This window comes from Dromaius novaehollandiae, chromosome 7 (assembly GCF_036370855.1).
Source record: "Dromaius novaehollandiae isolate bDroNov1 chromosome 7, bDroNov1.hap1, whole genome shotgun sequence".
Lineage (NCBI taxonomy): Eukaryota > Metazoa > Chordata > Aves > Casuariiformes > Dromaiidae > Dromaius > Dromaius novaehollandiae.
Window position 1 is genome coordinate 44,396,910 of NC_088104.1, and position 18,981 is coordinate 44,415,890.

At 38.5% G+C, this 18,981-nt stretch overlaps 1 protein-coding gene across 2 annotated transcripts in view; it reads right to left on the minus strand.

The window, feature by feature from the left end:
- DIP2A (disco interacting protein 2 homolog A) overlaps positions 1-18,981 on the minus strand; it is a 129,295-nt gene that overhangs the window by 49,347 nt on the left and 60,967 nt on the right. For both annotated transcript variants that reach the window (XM_026107421.2, XM_064515426.1), the window contains exons 4-8: positions 15,647-15,766; positions 10,154-10,399; positions 3,684-3,812; positions 2,677-2,796; positions 9-206 (exon numbers count right to left, since the gene is read on the minus strand). In XM_026107421.2, the coding sequence (XP_025963206.1) occupies positions 9-206; positions 2,677-2,796; positions 3,684-3,812; positions 10,154-10,399; positions 15,647-15,766 (813 nt within the window). The remainder of the gene's footprint in view (positions 1-8; positions 207-2,676; positions 2,797-3,683; positions 3,813-10,153; positions 10,400-15,646; positions 15,767-18,981) is intronic.

Sequence of the window (18,981 nt, forward strand, 5' to 3'; positions counted from 1 at the left end):
ATACCTACCATAGGTGAGCGTATAAATAGCTTTGCCAGTGGTATCCAACGCAGTCAGACATGGGGCTTTTGGCTGGGTAGTTCCCCAGCGCTGCAGGGCAGCCAGCAGAGAAGGGGGCCAGTTGGTTACCACACCTAAAGGTTCACCTTTAAGGACATTCATTTGATTTCCCTCAGGCTTTGGTTGATTCGGATCAGGCTGTTGTACTAAAACCAGAGAACAGTAAAACGATATAATATCAATCCTTATGAAAGGTGCAAGTTACACTTAATAGACTATTCTATGACTCACTCTCGCCTTCCTCTTCCTCACAGCTATCATTATGTTTCCTTTGCTTTATGATGATGCTATGCTAATCATCTGTGGGCCTCAAAAAAAATTACCATCATTTTGGAGTTCTGATTCCACATTATTCAAAGGACTTGGCCAGAAGAACGGAATTCGAATCCTGTGTTCACTCTTTTGTAAATCTCTTTGGAAAATATGTTTTCTGCTATTTGTTCTGCATGTCTATTTAAATGCAAGCCTACACCAAATCAAGAAGCATTATCAGATAGAATAGAATGGCTTCAGTGAGAATAGGATCTTTTTTGCTGCAGCAAATTTCCAACTGGTTGATGACGAATGACATACTGTGCTTCCATAATAGTATATAAAAACAGAAAAAGTACACAAAACGTACATACAGAACAACCCAGATGAAATGCCCCTGGCAGGGATTATCTAAGTTTGAAACGCCATAGCTAAGGAAATATTTTGTTTGATTACTGGATCATTTCTCACAACCATGTAACATTGCTGGGTTTGCGTAATATTTGATCTTTGAGTAAACTGCTGTTATAATTGTGCCCCAAGCTACCTAAGAAGCTGAAGTGTGTTGATCTTGGTTAGCAAAATAAATTCATAGCTGGATTTAGCTAACACCCAGTATCTGCAATAACTTAAAAAAATAAAATTTCTAAGAGATGCTCCCTCTATTCTCCACAATGACATACATATACTTCCACAAAAATTTGCCTGGAAAGTCTTTAGGGAAAAACTAGGATTGTAATGGTTTCACATTTTAAAACATCAGACAAATAGTATGTGAAATCTAGTAGCAGCTGCTCAAAAAATTGTAGCCACAAGAATATTTTTTATTTGTAAGACTATGAGAAGAGGACAAAAATTCTCCAAGATTAACTGATGCAGCTGGTTTTAAAGAAGGCTACTTTTTAGTAAGCAATTTGTATATTGGGTAGAAATGCTATTCTTTCTGCTTAGACACATGCCTGCAAAAAGAAAATGAAACAGTTTTTCTAGTTGAGCAATACCTGCAGAGCACACTCAACCTCTATCTTTTCATGCAGTGCACAGACAAGATGTATTGCATAGTGCACTCCACGCATTTAATTCTGCTGAACCTTTAAAATTATGAAATTTTCTGCATTCCAGAAAGCCAATATTGCATGCAAACAATATTACCATGATCAATTCCAGTCACTAGTAAGAAACCTTTTTCATCTCAATATATCTGGACATTGACCAGCTAAAAAGCAGCTTTTCAGAAAAGGACCTGGGGGCATTTGTGGGCAAGAAGTTGAACATGAGTCAACAGTGTGCCCTCAGGACACAGTCAACCACAAACTGGTCTATTATATTAGCAAGAAAGTAGCCAGCAGGGTGAGAGAAGCAACTCTTTCCCTCTCTTTGGTACTCATGAGACAATATCTGGAGTATTGTTCCAGTTTTGGGCTCCCCAAAATATTAACATACTGGTGAGAGTCCAGTGGAGAACCACCAAAATCATTAGGGGGACGCTGCTCACGACCTATAAGGAGAGGCTGTAGCAGCAGCTGGAATTGTTCAGCCCTAAGAAGAGACTAAGGGGGAGAATCTTATTGCCATCTACAACTACCTAATGGGATGATATGGAGAAGGAGCCAGATTCCTTTCAGAGGTGCAGTGTGACAGAACAGGGGGAACAGGCACTAGCTGCAGCACAGAAAACTCCAATTAGATATATAGAAACATATTTTCCACCATAAAGGTCGCCAAATAGCTCAACAGCGGCCAGAGAGGCTGGGGAATCTCCATCTTTGGAGGTACTCCAAACTTGACTGGACACAGCCCTGAGCAACCCGATCTAGTTAGACCTGCTTTGAACAGAGGGTTGGACCAGAGACTTCCAGAGGTCTGTTGCAACAGAAATTACAGTAGGCTATGCACCAATTTACTCCAGAGAGTACCCCTATAAAATCTCTGACAATCACAAGGTAGAGTTTAGAATCTCTCAGGCAAAAGGTGATTGTAGGTCCATCACCAAACGTTACATCATTTCTGGATGCCCCAATGAAGTTCTTGGCAAAAGTGTGAATAGAAATTCACCAAGTATCTGTAAGTCACCACCTCTAGGATTCACTAGTTCATCACACTGGTCCAAGTCAGGCTGAGTTGGAAGAATTCCCAAAGCAAGGGAGTAGAGCAGAGTACAACTATACTGAGGGGAAGGTTTAAGTTGAAGATTATGCTTCATTTATGACAGTATATGACCTCTCTTTCTCTATGGTAACAACCCTATCATGATTTGTTTTCTACTGGGAAGAGAAAAAGGAAAGATGACTTGCTAACAAATGTCAGTACTTCCTTGGATAGTTTATATAAACAGTGAAAATTTTATTTGAAAAAAATACTTACCTTCTAGCAGTTCTTCAAAATCATCAACAAAAAACTCTTTCAAAGGTGGGCGCTTTGGTCTTTTCAAGGTATTTAGAAGCTGCTGGATTTTAGAGGACACTCTGCTATTCACTGGTACGCCTGCCAAACAGAAAAGTCTCATTACTTACCATATGTTAACAAACATACACTAAAACACATATGCTGCCACATCACTGACAACAACACTCTAAGCTCAGCACAGCTTTCAAGTGGAAGAGGAGTTCAAGATGAGAATAACTTGTTTGGGAAAACAGCTTTAATCGATAATAGTTTCAAATACGTATTTGATTTGCTTTAAAAGAATGTTATTTCCTAGGTATTTTCCTGCTGTCAATAGGATCTCATACTTTAATCCAGCTTTTCAAACTGCTTAGTCCATGAGATTCCAATATAAACCTGAAGAATTTTGTGTTTTTTTTTTTCCTTACAGAATATAGGTATTCACTATATCTTATGTTAACTCAGTTCTGAAAGGTATGAAAATGCAATAAAGAACTTTGGGGGGAGGGGAAGTGAATCTTAAAATATTTTACAGTGCTAGCAAAAAATAATCACAAGACAAAAGCAGACAGAATACATCTGACATTTATAGTTGCTTATGTGATACTTACAATTTTATATTGCCTCATACTTTTTAATTATCACATAATATAAATATAAACATACATGCTTATATTAAAGGCTATTAAAATATAAATACATTAAAATATAAATAATTAAAATTTAAAATTTAATACTACAGGGCTTTCATTTTCTTTAACAGTACAAATATACAAAACGGGGACATGAATCTCACTGGCTTCCCAGTGGCAGAGCTTGGGAAACCCAGAAGTTTCTTCTCCTTTGTAGACTGACACATCCACCACACACTATCATAATGCTTCAGAGGTAGCATGTACATAGTACATGATTGGTGTCACATCTCTGTGACATACTGACTTATTCAGAAAAAAGATTGAAAGGTGAGAAGTTCATAATACAATCACCATCTGCAGTTTCCAAAATGCTGCTGTTGTAGCCTCTGGGAACTCCTCGTACTGAAGCTACTTGTGGGCGCTCATGATGCAAGTGTTCCACCAGGCCCGTGGTTACATCAGGAGGTGCAGAGTGGTTATCTGTAGAAACATAAGAAACAGACACAGAAGCTCATCAGTCATCTTAAGCTTCAATATATCCACAGTTGCTTCTTAGAGCATTCTCACTGTTTTCTCACTTTTTTCTTCTTTTTTTTGGACAAAACTCTGATCTCTCAGAGAGGTGGGGGGAAAGATACTGCATTGCATCTTGAAAGGAACAGCAGTGGCCTTCCAGGATGCCTATGAGCTATTCCACCTTTTGAACTGATTCAAAGAAATGAAATAACTAAGTGATGGCTCTCTTCCTCACTCCCTGGTGAATACCAGGTGATTCATCACAAGTAAACAGCAGAGGTCTACAAAGAAAGTCTATCTCACAACTTTTAGCAGAAATATAGGCTCCCAAAATCTTGCCACAAAACAGAAATGATGATCTTAAGTCCCACAAGAAGAGAAAGAAACAAGCATAAAGCTTAAAAGAAGGGAACTGCTGACCCAGGACAACATCAAGTGCTTATCTAGGTTATGTAGGTTGTAAAAGGAAGAATGTTTCACCAAGAAATACGGATTAAGATTAAAGATGGTAAAGGTAACACAGTTAGGCCCAAATGCATCATGAGGATGGACATGGAGACATTAGAGACTCCCTCAGAGGAAAGTAACTGCTGGATTAAAAGTTGTCACCTGTAGTTCATAGGACCAGTAAGTCCAATTATGTTACAGGTTTCCATTTGTGGCTGTTCTTACCCCCTGTTTCTCTCAATCTCTCAGCGATACTGCAGGTAAAGCTTCTTATTTTGTGGTACAGCCAGGGTGCATTCTTCACACGGGCATCTCTCAGTGAGAATAGCTGGAACGCCTGTAATGCTCACTTAAAACACCTGTCATGTAGGTGTTGGCATCACATGCTTCTGCACACCACTGCTCACAAAAGATGAAGCCCAGGGTTTTCCGAGGCACGGTGGGGTTATTTACAGCCCAGCGTGACAAGCTGTTAATTTTAATGTGCGTGCTATAAGCAAAAAATACGTAAATGATTTATAAGGTACTTTTACATAGAGAAAGCAGGGCAATTCTCAAATGCTGATAAACTCACAAGGGCTTAAGAACTGCCGTGTAGTAACTTTGAGGCAGAAGCCTGCTTTGCTTGGAACTGCACCATCTTTCTGTGCTACAGACCACCATTAGGGAATAGTGCCACTGCAGTACACTGCCACTGTGACCCCTCTTGCTGAATGGCTTTGAATGCAAATGTTTGCACTACTGAGAAAGAATCAGAGACCCAAAGATACAGAATCCTAATGAATAAAAATAAAAGTGCAACAAGGAAAAGTCACAGAGCTCTGCAGTGAGACAAGGAAACTGATGTGCCTTAAAAGCCACAAATTCTGCAACAAGAATTTCTCAAGGCATAATGAGATACAGGCACTACTGTGAAGAAAGTACATTAGCCCACTTGTCCTGGGGAAGCGATTAGCACCAAGATAACTAGTATTTATAGCTCTGTTCACAGATTTCCAAAGGTGAAATACAAATCACCAGTACAGCTCCAAGCAGTCTTAGAGGGATCACCAGAAGGGAAAAGTAAAGCCATTCCATACTTTCTAGCCTTCATTACTGCAATGCCAACTTTTGCATTATAGATACCTGTCTTGCCAGGTACTGAGCAAGGATGACAAATTTCTTTGACATGGGAAAGGACAAAGTACCACTTGATCTCTCTGACAAGCGCCAAGTTAGAACCAGTAAGAAGAAAAGGTGACTACTTCTGCTAGCATCACTTCATCAGTGGAATATCCCAGCAGAAAATTTATTAGGTACTCAGAAAATAATGTAAGGAAAAAGCTATTTGGGAACGCTCACAGCAAAAAATGTATTTTTGGAAACAGCTCAAAAAAACATGAGAATGCTCAGAAAACAAGCCAAAATCCTATTAATAAAGATCTTCAATTGAAATCAAGCACATAAAACAGCAATATATGGAAATGCTGATCCACAGCATTCCAGTTATCTTACAAGCAGCTCAGAGCCAGGTCCCATGAAAACAAATGTCCCTAACCCTAGGGAGAAAATGGCAGGGGTCTTTATGACTTCTCTGAGCAACTTCTCTGCCATCTACAGCTACTTTATCCTACATATAGCTGATAACAGACCATCCATAGCAATTCTGCGCTAAGAAGGCAAGATTCTTTCTGTACAAGTATGAGTAGTAAGTTCAATTTTCAGAATTACTCGTGCTCAGATAAAACCACGTTAGCTTCATTAATTATTTAGGCACTTTGTTCACATACGTTCATGAGGATCCATGAAACACGTCTGCTTCACACCTATTGCGTGCTGTGACAAAACATAGAAGGAGAAGCTGCGAGCCATCAAAAAAAAAGTCTGAACAGACATGAGTTGGGGAAGAAAGGTTAATTAAATTTAGACCGAAATGCCTTTTCATTATTCATTAGAAGTGACAGAGATAAATGCAAAGGAGAGCAGTAGCCCAAGAAAGAAGGTATGGAAGACTACAGAAAATGAAAGACTAGGTATCAGACAAAGCGATCTCTAATGAGGAATGTTAGTGTAAAGATTCAAACACTACAGGAAAGTCACATTGCACAACCTCAGCAGGAAGACAGTTTAGACCTAGAGACTGCTGCATCTGATTGTTTTTATCTCCAGGAAACCACTTAACCAAAACAGATATTCAACACAAGTTTATTAAATTGTATTGGAACAATAATAAAACAATAAAAAGCAAACAAAGCCAGCTAGAACACAACAGGATCCAAGCACAAGCCACTACTTCATTTTTGCATTTCCTCTTCAATTAACTCATCGAAACCCTGTTTCTAGCACGCTTGGCTCTTACAATCTGCAGTGGAGCTGTTTAGAGAATCACTGCTGTTCTCAAAGCAGCAACTCTCATATCCCCACTTCCCCTTAGGGAAAGGAATTGTATCTTTAAGTCTTTCTATAAATAGATCATGGGTCAAATATCATGACTATCCATTTCCCCAGACAATCTACAAGTAGTAATTTGGGAAATACTATATGGCTGAGACTGTGACCTTGTAAAAACCTGGACACACTGCTACCCTTACTGCCTCCAAAAAAAATTTTACACTAAAAGAAAAAAATGCCCCAAGAACAGATGTAGATGTTGTCCTTGCTTTTACTGATTAAAGACAAAGATATTGCTTTGCACAAGATGCAAGTTTATTTAATTTTACACTACACTAACTTTGCACATCTAGCACTGCAGTCTACTGCTCAGACTGCAATTTAGTATGATCTCATCACTGTAAATGCAAACTGGAGATGATGAACCACAAGGGAACAAACTGCTAAATTTAAATTCTCTGACAAATCAAAATTATGAAAAAAGTTATTCAATACACACTCAAAATATAGAATATTTTAAAATAACATAGCATTGAAAATATATAGGATGTCCTTTATATTGCTTATGTCAACCAATTAAGTGAGAAATCAGCTAAACTTGTATTATGCTCTAGGGACAAATCAAAGCAGCCCTTTGTGAAAGTATTCTGATACATACCAATAAAAAAGGGAGTTATAACATAAAAACTGAGTAAGTTTTCATATTCTTATGAGCAGGAAGTCCGCAGACAAACATCCTGATGAATTACTTTAACATGAAAAATATTAAAACTGAACTGTCATTGGACATGCACAAATGCTAGAAATGAGAATGAAAGTTGATAGAACATGGCAGGTATTCCAGAAATGAGGAAGACTTCTTTTGCAAAGAGACATTTAACCCTTTTTGTCAAAGACATTGAAAATTTTACCTTTCTGAGTATTTTCAGGAGATTGGCTTTATGCTTAATGATTCCTGAACTTCCTTCCTGATACATACTATAATTACATATTTATTTCCCACACATGAAATTTCAAACCACTCCACTGCATGCAGTCACACATTCAGCTATTTAAACTGAACTTTCAACTGTTAATAAGGCATTAATTTTGCATATGATTTTCGTGAGTAAATAGTCTGGATGGTTAGGTCTTAAGTAGTTGCTTGTGCAATCTGATGAGTATTTATATGGCCTGAGATATTTTATATAACAGGATGCCGGGTTACATTTTGAGTATATTGTTATTCTGTTTTGTAAGTTTTTACAGCTATGTTAAAAATTTCATTGACAATCATATACACAACTATCCTTCCAAGTTTATTTGTTAACTTTAATGAGCTAAATATGGTCTCTATGCATCCATTATGCGAAAACCCAGCTGCCCTCAAAGACTAAGGCTAACTGTAGGAATATTCCACCCTATTTCCATCCAATAAGTACAAACCCCACAAATTTCATACTTCAAGAGATTCTGAAGTTAACTGGCTTTCCAATATTGTTCCAGTGTATCCTGCATGCTGGACACTTCGCAGTGGAACTATGACGCAGCAGCAGCATCTCAAATTCCTAAACTTATAAATAAATAAGCTTGGAAATTGGAAGATAAAAATTTATAGACACATTTAGAGGCAATGAAATGGGTACTTTTGGTACAAACAGGAAAAATCAGAAAAATGAGAAATCAAAATTCCTCTCCACATCTCATTTCCAAAATAAAGATATTCCTAATCAAAACAGAGAAGGGCGCAAATGTAAGTAGCAAAAATACAGATGGCCTTTCTCAGAGACTCCCCGACATCAAAAGAGCCAGGGAAACACAGAGGGGGAACACAGGGAAAAAGCTACTCCCCCCCTTCTAACCGAGCTCCACTTGCAGGAGAAAATTGCCAGCGCTATGGAAATTCGGATGTCAGACGTGACAAAATGATTCAATCCCCGTTTCTGCCAGCACCTACTCTGCGTAAGAGACCCAGAGAATCCCTTTTTTGGGAGAGCCAGTAGCTTCCTCTCTTCCTTTCATAATGTTCTTTGGGAGTCTGAAAAAGGGAAGCTCCCAGTCAAACTGCAAATATGCAGTTAAAAGTCCATGGCTACTATAAAGCTGTAATATAAGGTAGAAGGCATTTAAAGAGCATTTTGGCAAAGAACTATGAACCAGCCCTCTCAAGAACAGCAGCCTCACACTGGATACAAAGACAGGAACACCAGTATTAGAACAAGAGAAAACCAGAGGAGAACTATGAACTATTTGTATCACCTAAAAAAAAGTCTGAAGAATACGTGATTGGGCTGTCAACAGAATTTGAAGATAAAAGCGACACCAGCTAAATTAATGGATATTTGAGAAAAATATTTATGCCTTAAATTCTCATGTGTAATGGATAGGGAAGTCTATACTCGGTTTTAAGTCTACTGAAACATTTCAATATCTGCATTTTCCATATCTGATTTAACCTGTTCTCTGTAACGACGACTCTGTATAATTTACATATGCATACAGCTACAGTCAAACAAAAAGGCACACGAAAACTTCAGGAACAATATACAAGTGATATCAATTGCATATTACTAAAAATATGAGATAAGAACTTCATAGGATAGTCCCAGGTGAAATACAAACCTAATTCTTCATTTTATTTGATTTTTCTAAATTACTTCCAAAAATGATAAATTACTTGAAATGCAAAGTGATTTTTCCTCCGCCAGGTCCTGTTTCAGAGTTTTACATTATTGTACATCTGTTGCATATACACAAACCCACCATCTATCTTCACTAGAGTCTAGGAAAAACATTGTAAAAATTATTTCCACACTGAAAAAGCAGTCCTTTCTCCCTCCCTACCAAATCTCCTAAAAGCACAAGACCAGTGCTCTGCATTTTGGACAGAAACAAAGTAACTTGAAGTTCTGGACCCTCAACATTATAGAGGATAAGACAAAACTCCTATTTGCATTTTGGCTTACCAGTACTTCTACATTTTCACTTTGGTCACATTATAAAGCACTATTTTTCATGACTCTAAATTTAAAGGAAAAATCACATTTCAACTTGAAATCTAACTTTGTCAGTGCCTCTGATTTCATAACTTTCCAAAATATTCTAGATTTTTTTTTATAGTTGTTTGAATGTTTACCACTTGAGTTACTTTTGAAATCCACAACCTGAAATTATCTAGGGTAAATGAACGCAGATCAGAAAGCATTCATCAAAAATCTGATCCCTTTCAAATTCTGATTTTTAATCTACTAAAATTTTCACTTTAGATAGTTTCTTGATAAATCAAGCACTTTATCAAGAGAAGGCATGCTCAGATCTCATGAACAACTGGTTTGGTTTAAATTAAATACATATACGTCATACATACCTGGTCTGTGGACTGGACATTGTAAGGCTACTTATGGATACCTTCTGGTGAAGGACAGCACTCATACCTGACTTGTGTTTATCCCTGCTTTGGGTTTTTTAATTTGAGTTTGTTTTAACCACACAGGCAGTTCTTTACTGACCTAGCTGGGTGTGTGCCATGAGATCTGCAAGCACAGTGGCAGCAGCGGTGGCAGTAGCGGTATTGGAAGCAGCGGCAGGTTTCCCTCCGGGATGAGATGAGGTGGAAGATGCAGAGGATGAGGTGGAGGAGCCCTGAATAACCCGGTTAAGCCAGGGCTCTACGTTGGAATGGCTCTGGAACGGAGTGGAGGTGATCCGCCCTTGCCGACGTAACGAGCCCTCATCTTCTGATGCTGACGATGTGTCTGTGATTAAAATAATGATGACAGGCATGTAATGTGGGAATGACCCAACAGACGGGAACATGAAGTTTTTCCATGTTCTTCACGTAGCGTTCTCATGTGCTAAACATGAGATGCATGTATTAAGCAAATGGTATATTCACATGCACTAATTCTGCCCATTCCTTTTTTTTTATGTTAACGTAACAACTTCTACACATTATCGCTAGAACACACTTGAAGCAAAGTTTCATTTACTTCCTATATTTGGAAAGACAGAAGACTTGAAAAAGCTACTTCCTAAGCTACCTAGTACACTCACTAACCACTGTAAGCGGGCATACCATACCTATTCCATTGAACGAATATTTCTATTCTGAACAGATGAATTGGGACTCATCTTCCCTGAATAAATCCTATTATATGTTTGTTGGGTTTTTTTTGAAAGTCTTCACTTTCAGAATTTTTTGACATTTTTGAAAACTAATTATGAAAAAAGCACAGTACTAGAAAGTTCAATAAGTCATTTCACTAATCTAAAAATAATTTTAAAGAGATTAAGTATGTATTTTAACCACACAAACTGATACTAATGAGCACTATATAGCAATGCTTAGTAAAGCATCTTTTCACCGTGGATGTGTATTTGTTGCTGTTAAAGTCTGATTAAGGGCTCCGATTTTAGTTACCTTCCAGTTATTCAGAACTTGCCAAAAGTTTCCCCTTTGTACTCTTTCCACATTCATTATCTGCTTGACAGCAATTGAAAAGGTCTTTTTAAAGATCAAGAAGACACAGCTCTATTGGTTCTGAGTGAAAAACGGAAACTTTTGTTACAGAAAAATCTTCCCTTTTTTAGTTCGACTTCTCCTGTCAAAATTGTTGTGATGTGAAATTGAGGCTTGTCACAGAAGTGACAGGTATGTCAGCTGGACATTCAGTGTCTTCCTAAAGAAACTGCTGCATTTTAAGAACTAGAACCTCAGCATGTTTTTTTATTCCCCCTTCTTCTGGGTTTATTAAAGGAAAGCTGCTAAAACAATGCACTTCCTATATATTGATAAACTTCTCACTAAGTCGGTTCGTGAATAGCTCCTAAAACAATGTACTGCCCCTACACTGATAAACCTCACATTAAATCAGTTTGTAAAAAGCAGTTTTAATTCACACAGTGGCCAGGACAATTAAGAGAAGGTACTGCAGACAGAAGACCACAGGAGTGGTCAAAAAAAAGTGTCCACTAATGAAGATATATTCTAGAGTCTTTTCCAGATGCTGAGATCTTGCATGATGGCGGGAGTTACTGCAGAAAATCTGCAACCTTAGCTTTGGCATTTTTTTAATCCTCTGAACGCTTAACTGTTCTTAAACAGTGAAAGCACAAAAATCTGAAAGCAATTCGTAAGAATCCAGTTTGATGTAATGGCCTTTTCAAAGTCAAAATTGCAGATCTCTCACTACTTGACCACCCCTAGTCAAACACGACCAGCTTTGAATGAAAAAACACAAACAGTTGATCTTTGAGAAGATACAGCTGTGGTAGATCACCATTCCTGGGTCTGTGCCTTGTGTATTTCTGGTCTACTCCCATAGTTGTAGTTTTTGGCTGCTGATTCCCTCTCTTCCTGGAAAGGAGCCAAACCAACTCCTTAGTGCTTGCAACCTTCTCTTTCTTTCAGGCAGAAGGCAAAAATAAACAATTCCAGGAAAATCTAACAAGACAGGATTACAAACACTCGGGTTTAGCAAAAATGCATTTGTGATTTATTATCACTTCAGAGTAAAAGTAAAGAAAAAATGGTTTCCTTAAAGGACACATACTCTGACAGTGTCCCTTACCCAGACATAAATTTAATGAAGTCTCTATAAAACTGCTAAGATTGCAGATATTTTATATAAGCCAAAACCAACTTTAAGCTTCTAAACTTTACACTATAAACAAAATTGTAAAAATAAATGAGATGCCCATAGTAACAGAAACGTTCTAATAACAAAACACAATTACAACAGGAAAAGTAGCAAGTTAGCATCAGTAAATTAGCTCTCCGACAGTCACAGAGTTAAATGTCGGTTCTGGATGTGCTGTGCGCAGAATGCTATGTACTTGGCTTGCAATTCTTCCTGGCTGGGAGCTGACCCAAGATAGCCACAGAAACCACCACCCTTTGGATCAAACATGCATCGAGACTACAGCTGAAGTTCTCATCACATGAAATCAGTGCGGGAAAGAGCAGAGACTCACCGAGATGAAAACAAAAGTGCATTAAAAGTTTTGGAAGGATTACTGATAAAAGCAGTTCCATTACTACCTATCAAGGGAGTTGGTTTTGAACCTAACATCATGACTGCAATCTGATGCTTCCTTCCTGAGCAGTGCAAGTAACTGTTTCTAGCACAATTTCAGCTTTTAAATACTAAGAAAGCCTGATTTTAATTGCATTAACTTCTACTAATACAAGGATTTTGAAGTAGAGTTTAATGGTTCAAGTCTATACATTCCCAGTAACTTAAACGGAGAGAAAATGTTCTAATTTCAGCATGCAGAGTGCTACAGCAGCCGATAAAATTGTTTGGGAGGAAGTCTGAACTCAAAAGAGCAAAGGTATGTGGAGCTCCTGATCCAAGCCATTGTGAATTTAGGATTACTACTCTCTCAAAGATGACTTCAGGGTAGGTAGTGCAGCTGGCTGTCATTCAGTTGCAGAAAGCATGTGGACTGTGAACAGAGTTCAGGAACCTTTTGCCAAGCTCTCATATTTAGACAAAGCTATATGCACTCTCGTAACAGAGTACCTATTTTGCAGCACAATCTTTCTTGAAACTTTTACCAGTTAATACAATCTGCTGGTTTTTGGTTTCAGCTTTTGGGAGAGGAAGGAGGGATCCTTCCAGATCCAGCAAGTCCTATGCAACCTCCTTGCCAGTGCAATGATCTGTTGCTGGTGCTTGACAGCAAAACTCGCAGCGCCAGGGGTGACTCAGGTTCTTTGCAATGCAAGATTTTTCTTGCTGAGCTGGCTTTCTGAATAAAGGAAAACAGTCAGCCATGGAAAGACTATCCTTGTAAATAACTAAAAGCTGAAGCAAATCCATGGAATATTTTTTAATGGCTGGATCTTTCAGTGATTTACAAAACTCATCCAGTGATCCATTCTCTTATAGAGAGAATGAAAGGAAAATCCCAGATCCCATAACTAATCGCCTTTGCTTAAATCCAGCATGACAGTTCCCAGAGAAAGAACTCAATTCTTCTTACACAACATTAGTTAGGGTACTTCTGTATCCTATTAAAGCCCAGTGCAAATATATTTGGCATTTGCGCTAAACACTTGGAAAGGCACATTAGAAGACACTCTCTAGCAGCTCCTGGTTAACAGCAATTTTTTCCTAAAAAGAAAGAGTGAAAAATCCACTTTCCTAACACCAATAAATTCAAGTGCATTCCTGAGCAGAGTATTTCACAGGAGCTTATCTTATCTAAGTTCTGTAACCATGCTTCACAACAAAGCATGCTGGAATGTATTTGATATGACCTGAGCTGTACATGTGGCTTCCCTGCAAGCATATACAGGGAAGCTATCTAAAATTTTTATAGAGTCCCTCAAAACCCCCAAGACTTTTTCTCCTTTGAAGCAGCATGCAGAATTCTGACTGCAGACTGAGTGGCTGTAGCAGTAACTGCAGGGGAACCATCAGAACTACTTCGAATCTGTCCTGAGTGTTTCAAAAATAGAAAGATATTTTGGTTATCTCAAAAAAAACCTGCAGGGAGATTCCTTCTAGTTTTAAATACTAAAGGAGACAAGAAAAAACTAGCTGAACCCCCTGCTCCCTTAGCCCACACAGCTCAGCTCCTGGATGCCAACTATTTTGGTATACCAAACTTCAGCACGTTCTTTTCTTGTCGCAATACACCTCACTCCAAACACAGAGTAACTGGGAACATTATAGCAATAAGAGAATAGGATAGAGTGATGCTATATAAAAAGCATGACTGATTGTTCCATCAGAGTTTATTTTGGACAATGAGGAAGACTATTGCCTGTAAGGGCCATAAGCAGAAGCTTTAGGACTTCTCTCCCAAAGCCTCAACACACAGACAGGCACTATAGTTTCATTTTCTCAATGATTTCAATTTAGGCAATTCTTGACAACTTTCATATACAAAAAGAACATGTATACAAGATGCATGACATGCATGCAACATGCTTCAATAACCACCCTCCTGAAATAGTTACTCTGACAAGCTTCCAAGCGAATACTAGAAGAGTAAGCTACATATCTTAAAGGAAAAAAACATAAAGGTGAAGGCAAAGCAGATTCAGGACTACAGAAGACACTTTCTTAACTAATGAAAATTAGCAAAAACTCACAAAAAGTATTACACAAAAGCATGCAACTAGCAAAGGGAAGTAAAATTTCCCCTGAGGGAGAACAGAGAGAATAAATGCAGCCCAGGATGCAAGAGAGCAGCACAACAGAGCTTCTCTTACTGATGGGGGATAAGGAAGAAAACTGATGGAGAAGGGCACTAGAGGTCAGTGTGCCTCTACTCCAGGGCCACATTAAAAAGGACCGTACTAAGAGCACATCATTCAAAACTTAAGAGCTTAGGGGAAATTCCTTTTCTTTGTATGCAAGATACAGGCCCCAAAATATTTAGCTTGCTAGCACAACATGTATCTGGAGAAACATTTTTCTTAACCTCTAGAGAATTCATTGTGAGACAACAGGAAGACGACTTTTTTTCTTAAAAAAAGTTTTAAAGGAAACATTCTGAGCTAAACAACCTAGACAATTATAGCATATGATTACTTGAATGTTTTAAATTGCTCACAGTTGAGACCATCTGATGAACACTCTGTAAGCTAATGCAGCAACTTAATACTTCAGCATTTTCTTCAACTCAAAGGAAAGGATCTTATGCAATATAAAGTAAGCTATTTACAGCCCTGGCATGCTTGCCAGGATTACGTCTTCCAAGTGAGACTTTATGTATGAGAACGCACTTAATGCATAAAGGGCAACTGCTCACTCTAGCTATTATAGCTTTCCTCAGCAGCTCCAGTATCTCTAGACGAGAGACTAAAAATCTTGAGGAAAGACACAAAGAACGAATCCAACCAACACCTGATTACCAGGAATTACAGCCATGAATATGGAAGAAGTCTATTGCAACATACTCCAAAGTAGCGGAACAAAGCATTTGCTTTCTATACTTTGCTATTAAGTTTACCTGGCAAGATTTACATATGTTAACTCTGTAGATACCTGGAGGCGTGTATGTTTCTACTGAAGAGTGCACAAGAACAGACCGTCTTTTCGAAGGCATGGGCATTTTTCTCTCTTTGTATTTCGCCAGTGCTGCTTGTACTGCTTCAGTGTGGACGTCTATATATAAAAAAACAAATAAAAAAAGGTTAAGAAATTAAGTTTAATCATGATTTCCTCCTAGAAACACAGAAAGCCTCAATGCCACCTTTTACATGGCAAATACAAAATACAAAAGCTGAATCATGTTATAACCCTTATGGCTTTAGTCCTATATATTCAGCCTTCCTCCCAGGATCCATTTCTCACAATCGCAGAAGGGAGGAAGTCCTCAATTTCAATGGAGCAGCGTTTCTTGGAGAAGAGCAAGGTCTAAGGCTAAACCACAGCAGCACGGCTTTGAATTCTGAGGCAGAGACACTGGCATTTATTCAGTCTGGGAGAAATGCAATTGAGACCTATGGTGTCACTGCCATCCCCCTAGCTTGGTTGAGAAGCAATTGATGCAAGATTTAAGGGGGGATATAAGCAAGGAGATGGGGGAAGAGCCTTGATTAGGAAGAACACCCTGAAAACCAATCTTGAAGTTACAGAACACCTAGCACATTAATTGAGCTGCAATTTTATTTTCAAATAAATTTCAGTGCAGATACTGTAAATTGACAACTGTGTTGGCTTCTTCATGCCTCAAAATCCACAATGAGAGGAAAAATATATTATGAAAAATCTACACCAGAAGCTCTTACAAGAGAGTGGAGGAAGAAACAGAAAGAAGCTGCTAAATACACATGAAGAATCAGGGAAGGGGCACAAACTTTCTATTTTCCTGAAAGCAGAAATTATGCACATGCAGTCATCAGGTATATTATAACTTCTTATTTTTAAGCTACAACTAAATTAACTGAGATTAAAAAGGAATTTACCGTTCAATCAAATAGAGTTTAATGAATTTAAATAATTATAAATTGTCTTTGACAAATTCTGCATTTCAATACAGCTTTTGACACCAAACATAGGAAGCTCAGGCAGAAAAACAATCACAGGAAATGGAGAGATGTCAAGGAGAAATGAGACAGACCAAAATACGCTGAATCTGATGACCTAAGATTTCAACTCATGAAAAGCTGGTACAGTGCATATACACTTGCACATACCTCCAATTGGCCAAAAAGCAAGTATTTTGGTAAGACCAAAGCATACAGGCAATTACATTTCTTTTATGCAAAAGCTGCTGTACCAGAGCTCTAGAACAGCATTCAGTTTGCAAAAAGAGCTGTATTCTTTTCATTAGGTATCACCTAAGGCTGAAAATATTTAACAGTAGATAGATAAACCTGTAAGTATGAAAGAGAAGCACGTGTCAACTAACAACAACAAATTATTCCTGTCCCATGTCTATAGGGATTAACTTGTATAACAACTGCTGGTAATATTTAACAGCTCAATATGTAAGGGTCCTTTTTCAAGAGATCTGTATTCTTTGGGATATAGCTTTTATTATGATTCAAGGTCTAGCAGAGACTAGAACCAGAGCAAAGTCTACTGACAATCTCTGCCGATCTTGTTTCTAGGCAGCATGAAAGAGCACCTAAGAAACAACACCCATCCTCTCACTTCCTCAGCAGCGCTACCAAACGCAAGCATTTAGCATGCTCACCTGCAATACTTCTGTCCATTCATATTGCAAACACTGTAGTCTGAAAAGGATCTTTGAGGATGACATTTTTTTTTTTTTTGGAAGTATTCTTAAATTAGCAAATATATAACTAGCTCTGTTTACAGACAAATTATTCCAAACACAGCAGCACAAGGGTAGTAGCTGTACATCTCAACTGCGTCCCACCCCGCGCACGGCAAATCTGCACATCATCTCCAGCACGATGCATCGCTCCTAAACCTTCCCTCCTGGTAGCACACGGTTGGCAACACCAGCAAAGAGGGTTCATCTTTTGATGGATGCAGAGTTCCTGCACTTGCTAAAAGGTACCCATTTCTGGCAGTATCCCAAAAGGTATTGGATCATGCCCAGTGTGACCTTCTTCCCAACTATTTTGGAATACACTGATCAATTCTAGTTAATTTTGACGACACAGGAGAGCTCAAGGGAAAGCTAATCGGTACGTATTTTTATGAAAGCTGGAAGAGATTTCTCAGCATCCCAGGGAGTGAAAGGCTGTTAAGCAGCAGAGCACAGGAGATCAATACGAACTTGCAGGCAATCTTGGTATAAAATGCTGTTTGTCTCCTCAGGGCGGCTGTGTCCCCACGCACTGGATAAACACCTGACTTTAGGGGAAAATTCTTCAATTCTCAATTTCAGGAAGAGGTTACAAGTGTAAAGATACGGGTCTGCTACCTATAACTTAGAAAGCTGATTAAGAGCCTAGCCAGAGTGTTTCATGTAATGTGATATTTGTAGCCAACTATAATGAGATTTTGGCAGAGGAAGCTTTCTTTCAAAACCTCTCCTCTTCCTAAGCAAATCAGCCAAAAATCACCGCAGCTTAAGGTCAGATGACATCTTTTCCCAAGTTGCATGGAAACTGTTCCACTTCCAAACTTCAGGAACCAAAATCAGGAAGCTTCTTTTCTTAGTCACAAAGCCACATGAAAAACAAACCATTTGCTTCAGCCAGGCCAAGCAGAGCAAGAAAAAAAAAAACCTAAAAAATCAAAATAAGTGTTGTGCTTACTGTACCAGAAACCTGCTAGCTCTTGTTAGTAATTGTCACTTCTCATGTCTGCAACTCCTCCGGATAACCTGCTCAGCGCTGCGTTTAATACATGCATGCAAGTATATTATATCACCTGTGGATGCTCACAAATATTTAACAATTTATTGGATGTCTGCTTGTCTGAAACAAAACCTATCTGTGCGACTAACTCGAGAGGTTCAGGGACACTGCTGTTGTGAGAAAAACCACCACATGATTTTTTATACCTTTTACGTATGTATGTATGTATGTATGTATGTATGTATGTATGTATGTTAGATTCCTGCTGCCATCCCTCACACCACAGATTAGTCAATGGGTGTTTTCTGAATGTAAAATTTGCCATCCTCCCCACCCACCCAACACACACACACCTGGACTACTGCTTTTTGTCTAATCTTTGTCTCCCCTGATGCCACTCTTGGATTTTATTTTATTTTTTTTCTAAATGTCCACCCTGGTGCTCGTGGATACCCAGAAACGTGACACAAACCTGCTACTTTCATGAGACTCCAAAAGCTTTAAGCAGAACTGAACACACCAAGGACACTACTGCTATCCATTGACTTGGGAATATTACTTAGATGAAAAGTTATTTTTGCAGCCTTTAAAATTAGAGAT